Raw genomic sequence first — 11263 nt, 5'->3', positions numbered from 1 at the left:
AGCAACATATTGGAGGGGGGGGTTAATTACTTTTAGTCTTTGCAAAGTTTAAATTCACTCTGTCGGGGACCATATTGAAAGTTTCGGTATAGACACAACGATTGTCGATTTTTGCTTTTTTCAATGGAAGAACGTCAGGATTTATGGGTAACTGAAGCGATAAGAACCCGGTTAACTGCCAATCACACTCAATGGAGGCAACAGAATCGAAAATATCATGTGAGTTGATGCGAAACTCGTTTATTGTTTGTGTAGATCTTTAGTACTCGACTCGAGTCAAACTCCAAAAAGGGGTAATAGCGAGTAAGAAAGCGCAATCCATTTGTTCGAAGCAAAAAATGAGGGGTGGTATCCATAACTCAAGCTAAAATTATTGCATCTGTTTTTATTTATAATAATTGGCAAGTTCCCAAAATGAAATAGTTTTCATCAACTTCGATCAAAAAAAAAAAAGTGGTGGGACCGCAATGAATCAAGATCGATTAATTAGTACAATTGAAACACATACTGGCGGTGAACCATTTAGAATCGTGACAAGTGGATTACCTCGTTTGAAGGGGGACACAATCGTTGCTAAAAGAACATGGATCAAAACTCACCACGATGAAATCCGCAAATTTCTCATGTATGAACCACGAGGACATGCTGATATGTATGGAGGATATTTGGTTGACTCTGTTAGTGATGATGCTGATTTTGGGGTGATATTCTTGCATAATGAAGGGTACAGTGACCATTGTGGACATGGAATAATTGCTTTGGCGTCAACGGCAGTGAAATTGGGGTGGGTTGAGCGTACACAACCAAAGACGAGAGTTGGTATTGATGCTCCCTGTGGATTTATTGAAGCATTTGTTAAATGGGATGGGGAAAAAGTGGGCAATGTACGATTTGTCAATGTGCCTTCGTTTATGTATATCAAGGATGCTACAGTTGATACACCTTCTTTTGGTGAAGTAATTGGAGATATTGCATTTGGTGGTGCTTTTTACTTTTATATGAACTCCGCTTCATTGGATATTCCAATTGGGTTATCACAAGTTGAAACGCTAAGAAGATTAGGAAATGAAGTGAAAATAGCAGCTAATAAGAAATATAAAGTTGTTCATCCAGAAATTGCCGAAATTAATCACGTGTATGGTACCATAATTGATAATATTTCACCTGATGGTGGTGCTAGTCAATCCAATGTGTGTATTTTTGCCGATCGACAAGTTGATAGATCACCCACAGGTTCAGGAACAGCAGGAAGAGCAGCACAGTTGTTTGCCAGAGGTGAATTACAAGTAGGACAAGTTTTTACCAATGAATCGATAGTTGGGTCTGTTTTCAGTGCTAAAGTTGTCAAACAAGTTAAATATCATGGGTTTGATGCGGTGATTCCTGAAGTTGAAGGTAATGCAAATGTTATTGGTTATGCTAATTGGATTGTTGATCCCGATGATGAAATAGGAAAGGGGTTTCTAGTGAGAGAATAAAGAAGAGTTATTGAAAATGCAATAAATTCCAGTATCTGCTGATCTTGTTTGTTGGAGTCCGTCTCCAGCTGGGAAAATACTCTAAAACGAAGTACCCGTCATTCTTTTTCCTTTCTTACTCAAAACAGTGAGGATTTTGATCAGTTATGTACTGTTTTATGAAGATTATGTTATTAGCTTGATTCAAAAGTAGAAAAAATGTATTGCCTCTGTGGTCCCTTGTTTAGCAACCGTGTATGTATTGTAAGATAAGGGCGTTTGCCACAAAAGGACCGTTGCATTTCCAATACTTATGTTTGATTAAGGAATGGAAAGCAAAAACAATAAGAGGCGCATAGTTGCGTCTCTTATTGTCGTGTCGTGTAAATTGGACATTGGACATTTCTTTGTTGAGTTGTCCTGTATCGTGAGTTAAAACGAAGAGAAAGAGAGAAAAAGTAGTGTCAATTTTCTTGGCTTAAGGAACAAATTGTAACTTATTGGTCTGGTGTAATTTGAGTATGCACATACTGTTATATATACTTCGACTTGTACTTTGCTTTTTTACCCCTGATTAGCGCTTTATCTGAAACAAAGACGCATATGCCACATTTCATAGAGCACTAATTGAGACTTACCATCTGTACAAGCTGGACAAGTGTTTTTTAATGCAGTAGTGTTGAATGTGGGGTAGGAATCACATAAAGTATTTTGTCGCGATTAACCTTCTCGCGACATGCCAAAAATAGACATTGCTACACTCGATGATTATCAAATTAACCCCTTCTACAGTATGTACAAACAATGATATGTACAGTGTCTTATTTCTATTGAGTAAATGACGTCGGATATATGACCAAGTGGGCTGACACGACACACACAGTCATGAATCCCCTTTTCGATCACACCAAACATAAAGTCGGCTTAGACGGTGTTGTGATTGATTGCTAAGATGCAAGTGTCTATTTTTAGAATTAACAAAAGTAGTGTGTTAATTAACTAATAAAACCAACGCTTTTACGAGATATTGCTTTATATATGTGTTCAATGGGTTATGAGCAAACTTGAACAATAAAAGTTAACTATCCTTTTGTTAATCATATAGTGTAATTTTGCGCTCTTATTGTTCTCTCTTTCTCTTTAATATTTTTGTTCTAGATCAATTATTCATCAAGAGTCTTTTTTTTTTTGACAAATTCTAATTTTAGGTACTACCGAAACACTTTGATACAGGGCGTAAGAAGACAGATGAGGTTGAGGTCAGTCAGAAAACACGAAAGGGTCGTTGCAGTACCAGCAAGGATAAGAGTAGACAATTCGTTTTATCAAGGAGCGAAGAAGAAGAAGATAAAAATAGCAACACAACAAGGTGGTTCAGTGGTAAGCCTTTTCCTTGTTTCTATTTATATATTTGAAAGTGTAGTACAAACTAGAAATAGAGTCATATACTTTCTTCGTTTGCCTCTTTCTATACAATGCACTATACATGGTCACTCTTATTACAACCCTACTTCTTCACTGGTAGTTAGTGTTGGAATTATCATTTATATACATGTTGCAAGCCTGTGACTTTTTGACAGTTATGTATCATGTTTGATATGCAAAATGTATCAATGTTGTGCTAGACACGACCTTTTTTTTTATTTTTTTCTTTTTTCCTCCATCATTTATATTTTGTATATGACAACATACATACATAATATGCTAGTGTAAACTGTCTTTTAACACTATATGCATGAAAATTGGGAATAAGTAACAAAAACCTCAAACACGTTTAATTTTTAATTCTGTTAGAAAATGTTAAAAAATTTAAACCATCCAAAGGAGGAAAAGGAAAGATCGCCAGATTAATCTTTTCAAATCCGTTTTACTTTCTTTTATAACAAGTATTCAACATACACAGCCAAACACTATATTCACAAGATAACCCATATCTGTTGGAAACATCCAAAGTTACCGGGCAGTTTTTTCTTTTTTTTTTCATCACACGAACCTAAACCGATTTTAGACAGTTAGGAGTATCATACCACATCCCAGAGTCACCTTCCACGTTTGCAAACACCCAACCAAAGCTATCTACAAAGTTTTTAATTTTCACTTTTAACCTGCTGTGAATTTCATCTACCTTGATACCCGTGAACGACACCCCGCCCTTCAAATAGCAGAAAAATTTACACAATCAAAATACACCTACTTCACCAACACAACTGTCTTTGTATGTCTACTCCTTGGGTCTCATCTTGTGCTAGTACCACTACTAGTAACCACATACGTCGATCAGTATCCAAGTTTAGTTTTGAATCTTCAACACCTCACGCATCGGATTTCAACGCCGCTACCGCTGCTGCTGTTGCTGCTGAAAGTATCAAGAATTTCACACCAACCAGATACTCACATGATAATATGATGCCACTTGAACCAGAGCCGGGTACTAAAACGGCGAGAAACAATATATCATCACCAAATGGCCAACTCAATACGCGCACAAATGGAAACTCAATCGCAAAGGTGCATCACCACCAGACGTCGCCTAATCATCGAAATAATGACCATCATCGTCCATACAGTTTTGAATACTCCCAACTGGAACTAGGGGAGTCGATTTCGAATTCAAACATAGAATCATCGCCGAAACCAGAGGAAGAAATTACATCTTTAATGAATGGAAAAGTTGGAGTTGATCGCGTAAATATGTCATCAATATCCCCTCCACAACAACAACAACATCTTCGAAATGTACATTCGTTTCAACAACCACCAAGCAATGTACTTTCTCATGGTTATAGCTCATCAATTTCATCAGTGTCATCTACAGGCTCGATACCCTCCTCACCCGGAATGATCAACTATTCTCCAAAACACTCAAGAATAGCAAACTCGTTCAACATGCATAAAAATATGAAGAATCTATCATTAAATTTAAATGCTTCAAATGGCTCGTCCAACCCACTGCATCATTCCACACTTGCGGCAAAGAGGCTGAAATTATCTGACTCAACAACAACAACAACAACCTCATCCTCGTCAGATAAGCTGCACCTACTTCATTTTGCCCAACCCTTATTCCACAACAATACGATATACTCTGAGGATGCACTACAAACTCCTTCAGTTACTCATACTCCAACTTTACCACCACAAAATTCTAAACAGCATCATCACCAAGTGCAATCCCAAATGGAGTCAGACATGGATACCAATAGCATCACTACTGCTCCTACTAAGCCTTACAAATTTCCCCTGGAAATCACTGGCCTGCACACAAACCTCGAAATACCGCTACAAAGTGCGACCACAGATTTGTTCAACGAACGTATACAACCACCAATGCCACCTCCGTTTGCACCAAACTCCAAAGCATCACCATTGTCAACGCCACCTAGGCTACAAAGCCCCATGGGATTGGACAGAAAGGCGGTACAAATTCAGCAACACAATTCGCCAACAAAATTGCTGCGAAATATCAAGAAAATGTCAATTGAGTCGCCATTGGAGACAAATTTCAATAAACATGATGTCAATTCGTACCTGCATTCAAATACTCCACAGAGTGTAACTTACAACTCGAAGAAATTTCATGCCCCGGAAGAGCTTCAGGAAACTTCTGCAATAAATGCTTATCCTAATGGGCCAAGAAATGTTCTCAATTCCAAAATATTTCTTTATTCAGACCCATTAGACAAGATTGACATAAATCAATACAACTTGGTCATTAATGTTGCCAAAGAGTGCGCCAATTTGTCTCACTATTTTGAAAACCAACAACCAAATGTGCGCGAATATGTACATTTACCATGGTCTCATACATCTGCCATTTCCAAAGACTTGATGGCATTGACTCAGAAAATTGATTGGTTTTACCTGCAAAATCTTAAAATACTTGTGCATTGCCAGTGTGGAGTTAGTCGAAGTGCTTGTGTAATTGTGGCATACTATATGATGAAGTTTAGTATTGGCGTTAATGCCGCTTATGAAATGTTGAAGAATGGTACTTTGACTAACTTGGATTCAAGAGAAGCTGATGGTATTACCGTGGATAAATGTGAACGCATATGTCCCAATATGAGTTTGATCTTTGAGTTGATGGAGTTTGGTGATAAATTGAATAAATCAGAGTTTAGTACACTGCAATTGTTGGCTGGCTCACCAACTCAAATGAGCTTGTGAGGGTAAGCTTAGGTGCTTTTATAGAGGAAATGTCTAGTTCCGAATATTTAGCTGATACCAATGTAAAACTGCTAAACAAATACGTGTTGCATCTTTTGTAGACTTAGAATATAAATGTAGAATTGATCCTCGTAGTAAAAGGGTTTATAGTTCGTATACGATTAATTGGGCATTCGCGCACGACATTAAATTTCTGAAAAAAAAAAAACGTTTCCTCAAAAGTTTAATGTAGAAGTGACAACCAAAACCAGACAGCCAAAATAGTTGGTAGTTTCCACATTAAAACCACCACGAAAAAGCAGAAACAAGGGAGATAGCTCATCGAATACAAACACAAGGCCATAACTGTACCGCCTCCGATCTGTATATATGCAACGACCTCATACATCACTACACCTATTTGTGTCTACAAGATTTTAGAAAACTTTGATAATCAACTTACTACAATCAACTCACACCATGTCATACAATAGTACTCATTATACACCGCGGTACAACAACAACTCGTCACGAAAGTTGCATGAGCAGGCCAAGAACGATTCCAAAACAACAACTGGAACTACAACTTCGTCTGCGTCTAACACATCTTCAGCGCCTAGTTCAACATCACGAGTTAGAGATAAGAACTTCACATCATCAACAGGAGGAGCTTCATCCTCAGGTCAAGGTCCAGGGTACGGTCGTAGAGACTACTATATCGGAGCGGGGTACGCTAGTAGTACAGCTAGTAGTCGATCACGATACAACGACTCGTATATCCTGCTGAAATCGTCAAATACAACTGGACCACGCGATGCAAAACCTTCCATGTCAATAACACCAGCATCAAGCTCATTGTCGCTGGGCCATTATGGACGCAGTAAGGATTATAGAGGCATGGGTGAGAGATCAAGTTCATACTATGGATCAACAAGTGCGTCAGCGATTCGAAAAGGTGGTCCTCCCCTACTTCATAGATATGGATCAAGTTCAAAATATTCACTGGATTCAAAAAGTGGAGAGAAATTTATATCCCGTGCTGGACCAGTGACGGGTTCAAGTGGAGCTACAGCTGCCAAATCTAATACCAATGCGAATACAACATCGATAAGTTCCGGATATCGCGATGAACGACGTTCAAAATCAGAGTTAGATGAGCTGACCTCTACCGTACCTACTTGTAATGAAAAAGATGTGGATGTCGTGTCATCAAAGTTGAGTCCACCTGATTCTGAACCATTCATTTCAACAACCTCACGCAATGTCAAGGGAAGCTCATCTAGAAAGTCGAGTGTTGAAAGCATCACAAGGAAGCTGATAGGTAACAATGGAGTCACCGGAGCAAATTCAATTTTCGATATTTCGAGACGAGATGAAGATAGGAAAGAAAACATCGATCATGAAATGCCAAAAAGGGCTAAAGGTGATTTTACTTCAAAGAGTGAGAAACTGGATGAGAATATAGATCCCCTTTTGGGTCATGAATCGGTGCTGGTGAGTAAAATTCGTGAGCAAATTGGTGAATATGTGCCCAAGTCAGTGGAACTTGAAAACACGGTGGATCGGGAAACAAGTTCAAAGGAAGATGCTCCCCAGGTGGATGAAAAGATAAAAGATGACAACAGCAAGACTGGACAAAGCGACAACGAAAAGACGAGTGCATCGCCAAAAGATATGAATTTGCATCAAGAGACAAGCAGCGACACGAGTAGAGACCAGTATAAAGAAGAGCCTGAATCAATCGAGTCCGGACCAGCAGTGCTTGAATCATCACCACCTTCAACGTCTTCTTCATCAGCATTATCAACTTCAACAGGTATGAAAAAAACATCATTGAGTGATTACTTGAAGAAATCTAAAATTAAAAAGAAGGCAATTGAGTCTGCAACCAAATTGGATGTATCAGTATCACCCAGTGGGGATCAGAAAGTGAGTACCGATGGACTTGGAAATGGTGCTGGGGTTTCAAACCAAGTTGAGGTGGATGATGCTGATTCTAGATCTAGGGAAGACGACGTTATACCCGTTACCAATATAATGGAGGATGTCAAGATGTATGTGGATAAGGAGGAGTCAAAACACAAAGAAACTGATCAACCGGATTCAGTGGAAAATGAAAATTCGGAGAAACTGTTGTCGGAAAAGGTGCATGGAGTAACAGAGGATTTTGTTGATGACAATGACTCCAACGTTACAAGGATGCGTGATAGAGAAGATGAAAGGGTGGAAGAGTCAATTGAACAAATGGCCCAAGATGATGAGGAGGACATCGAAGAATCAATTGAGCCCAAAGACCAAGTGGATGAGGATATGAAAGATGTAATTGAAGGGATTCCAGACTCCATTCCGGAGCTTCTGTCGAATGATCATGATGTAAAGGATGAGTCCAAGTACGCCTCAACGCAGCAAACACCGGAGGCGGCAACTTCAGTCAAGTTTGCGGAAATTCACTCAGACACCCAGCTTGACAACGACAAGGAAATGCAAACCACTGACAAGACTGAGATTTTAAGTACTCCAAGAACCAAGTTGAGTCGTTCTGATTCATATGGCGAAGATATTTCTACGTTATCACCTGTCAATGAATCTGAATTTGATACTAATTTCAACTTCAACGATATTGGCACTATGCCCGAAATCCCTGAGGAAAATGAAGCGGGAGAAAAGGAAGCCAAGGATGTGAAAGTGGTATCGAAGCAAGAGAAACCACAGCATTCATTCGCTGAAAAGGAGGATGATGACATGGACAAATATTCAATTACTCAAGACAAGGATGATTTGTCCGAGGCTGAAACAGTTATCGGTACGCCATCACCTCGCTCGAACCAAGGTGTAAGCTTATTGAAGAGGAAATCTTTTGATAGTGATAGGCACACTTTGAAAAAGAAAAAGGTAGTCATCAGCTCATCTGAGGAAGACAATGCTGAGGAAGAAGCAAACCCACAGAGATCGCAAAAACCAAGTGATGATGAGTCCACTGAAAAGAAGGCATCTATTCCCGAGCCGAGATCCGCAACATCCATTGAATCAAAGGAAAAAAAAAACGTTTCCGGGAAAGCAATAAAAAAGGCACCATACAAAGTCAAACGCGATTCAAGTGGAAGATCACTCCTACAACGAGCATGTAAAAAGGGAAACATTGAAGATGTTCGTGATTTCCTAAACCGAGGTGCCAGTGCTAATGAAAAGGACTTTTGTGGTTTCACATGTCTTCATGAAGCGGCTTTAGAAGGGCACGTTGAAATTGTTCAACTTCTTATTGCCCATGGAGCTAATGTGAATGCCAAAGCAGATGAAGCTGGTGATTGTGAGACACCCTTAATTGACGCTGCTGAAAATATGCATCTTGAAACAGTAGAAATTTTGTTGAAGAATAATGCTGATCCAACTATTTTCAATATAGATGGGTTCACCGCATTGACCAAGATTTATAATGAACATTCCGATGAAGAAGGTTATGAGGATATCATCAAGGTTCTCGAAGAAGCTACAAGCAAATACACTGGTCGTAAAACCATTGTAACTACGTCACAACTGGGTCCACAAGAAGAAACTGAATTTGAGATTATTGACGACCCTAATGAATTTTATTTTGCTGGATTGATTAAACGTAAAGGAATTTTCAAATGGGCTGCTGAGAATCAAAAGGAAGTTGTCGCTAGTCATTTCGTTGCGGGGAATAGTCTTGAAGACAAGCCCGATATTTTGATCCTTGCTGCAAGGAATGGTCATTCAGAGTTAATTGATATCATATTGGGCTTGAATCCAACGCCTTATAACATAGATACCGAGAGCAAGTGTGGAGTCACGGCATTATTAGCCAGTGTGGGGAGGGGTCATTTTGATGTCGTACAATCATTGCTTTCCAAAGGTGCTGATCCATTCAAGACGAGAAAAAAGGATGGATTAACTGCGTTACAAATTGTTCAACATTCTCCACATTTTGATCCAAGAGAAGTTGAAATTATTCAAGAAGCAATGGAGAAGAAAAGTGGGACCAAGGTTGTATCTGCTGTGCATTCGAGAATTGTTTCACGAGCTACTTCTAGAGCTACGTCAAGGGCTCCTTCTGTGCCTGTGTCGGATGAAGAACTGGACGACAGGGAGAACCATGACGTTCACGATGAGGATGACGATGAGGAGACAGTAGGTCCTTCATCGAAAGTACCTTTTGTTGATGAAAAGGAACCTGGAGCAGCTGTTGAGGATGAGAACGATAAAATGGATATTGAAGAACCTGAGAAGGTGAAATTTGAAGAGCATGAAAACGATCACCGCCATGCAAATGAAAATGTTTCCAAGAAGATCAGCATGGATGAGGAGATAAAGAAGGAAAAATACGTGTCTGAGCCATCTCGTCATGAACATCATGATAAAGAACACCATTCCAAGAAAATTCATCATGAGGGAGAACCGAAGAAAAGAAAACACGAACATGAACCAGTTTCATTTGATCATCTGTTGAAGAAGGCAAAATCGGAGAGTCTGGTTAAACAAATTGAGAAGAAACTAACCCCTTCAGCATCAACAGCAGCATTGAAACCCAGCCCTAGTGACTCAACTGTACCCAAATTGCACAACCACCACAACAACAAGACCACCTCTGAGAAATCCACATCCTCACCCAACGTGGTCACCGCTCCATCTCATGATTACGTTGCTGATGCCAAGGTAAAAGCTCGCTCGCCACCTCCCTCATCACAGCCAACATTATCAGCTGCAGCACTAGAGGAACAAAAAGTAAAGAGTGCTGAAGAAGCTCGCGTATGGCAAGAGAAGGTTGAAGCCAAAAAGAAGGCACGTCGTGAAATGTTTCTCAAATTGGAAAAGGAAAAAGAATTGAAGAAGAAGGAAGAAGAAGAGAAAAGACTCGAAGAAGAGCGAGAATTGGCTGAATTGAAACGCGAACAGGATTTGAAATTGGCACAAGAATTGGAGCGCAAATCGAAGCTATTGGAAGCTAAAAAAGCCGCCATAACTCAAAAGAAATTGTTGGATTATTATCCTATTGGGTTGAGAAAATTGAAATTGAACTCTCAACCTACTGACGCTTCAATTGCCAAGTATTTGCCATTATATGTATTTGTCATCAATGATGTTGAATATGTTTTGGATCTCCAATTTTCGTTGCTCACATTAACTAAATTTATTGAAATTGAGTCTCAATTGACTATCAATGAAGAACAACCTTTCCTCAATGTTGAATCAGATGATAAAGTCAAACTATGGAAGCTATTCTATAAATTCATTGGAATGAATCACAAGTTGAGCAATGTTGCGGAAATCATCAAGTTTCGCAAGCAAGGTGAGCAGTTGTTTGATAATTTACTAATGAGGTTCATTCCATATACTGATGAGATAAAGGCAATCATTGAACGCCAATTTCCTCAAGTTTACCATAAAGTTAATGAACTGAAACCTGTGGCTGTATTGTTGGACTCGTTACGGGGATTTGATGATTTGGCCGATAAATCGGCCCAGGTAAACAATAATGAGGAGGAGTTTAAAGAACAAACTGATGGTGTTGATGGAAGTGATGTCAATGTGAAACTGTTGCCAAGATTTATTCCACCTCATTTGAGCTATAGAAAGGATATTCTCAAAACGGTTAAAGCTGCTTGCAATCCACTTTGGTAAGTGTACGGTTTCAAGGAAATGAA

At 39.3% G+C, this 11263-nt stretch overlaps 3 protein-coding genes across 3 annotated transcripts; all 3 read left to right on the top strand. All coding sequences in view use genetic code 12, as the record gives it.

The window, feature by feature from the left end:
* Positions 1 to 467: 467 nt before the first annotated feature.
* CPAR2_804470 (proline racemase family protein) lies at positions 468 to 1478 on the top strand (the record flags this gene model as incomplete). The annotated part of the gene is made up of 1 exon (XM_036808322.1): positions 468 to 1478. The coding sequence occupies one exon, from the start codon at positions 468 to 470 to the stop codon at positions 1476 to 1478; it is 1011 nt and encodes a 336-aa protein (XP_036665071.1).
* Positions 1479 to 3674: 2196 nt separating this feature from the next.
* Positions 3675 to 5624, top strand: CPP1 (tyrosine/serine/threonine protein phosphatase; the record flags this gene model as incomplete). The annotated part of the gene is made up of 1 exon (XM_036808321.1): positions 3675 to 5624. One exon carries the CDS (start codon positions 3675 to 3677, stop codon positions 5622 to 5624), a length of 1950 nt encoding a protein of 649 aa, XP_036665070.1.
* A 459-nt stretch (positions 5625 to 6083) lies between these two features.
* On the top strand, positions 6084 to 11240 carry CPAR2_804450 (uncharacterized protein; the record flags this gene model as incomplete). Its single annotated transcript, XM_036808320.1, has 1 exon — positions 6084 to 11240. One exon carries the CDS (start codon positions 6084 to 6086, stop codon positions 11238 to 11240), a length of 5157 nt encoding a protein of 1718 aa, XP_036665069.1.
* Between the last annotated feature and the right edge of the window lie 23 nt (positions 11241 to 11263).

This window comes from Candida parapsilosis, contig 005807 (genome assembly GCF_000182765.1).
Source record: "Candida parapsilosis strain CDC317 annotated contig 005807".
In the NCBI taxonomy this organism is placed as follows: Eukaryota; Fungi; Ascomycota; class Pichiomycetes; order Serinales; family Debaryomycetaceae; genus Lodderomyces; species Lodderomyces parapsilosis.
This window is presented reverse-complemented; position numbering and strand designations above follow the sequence as displayed.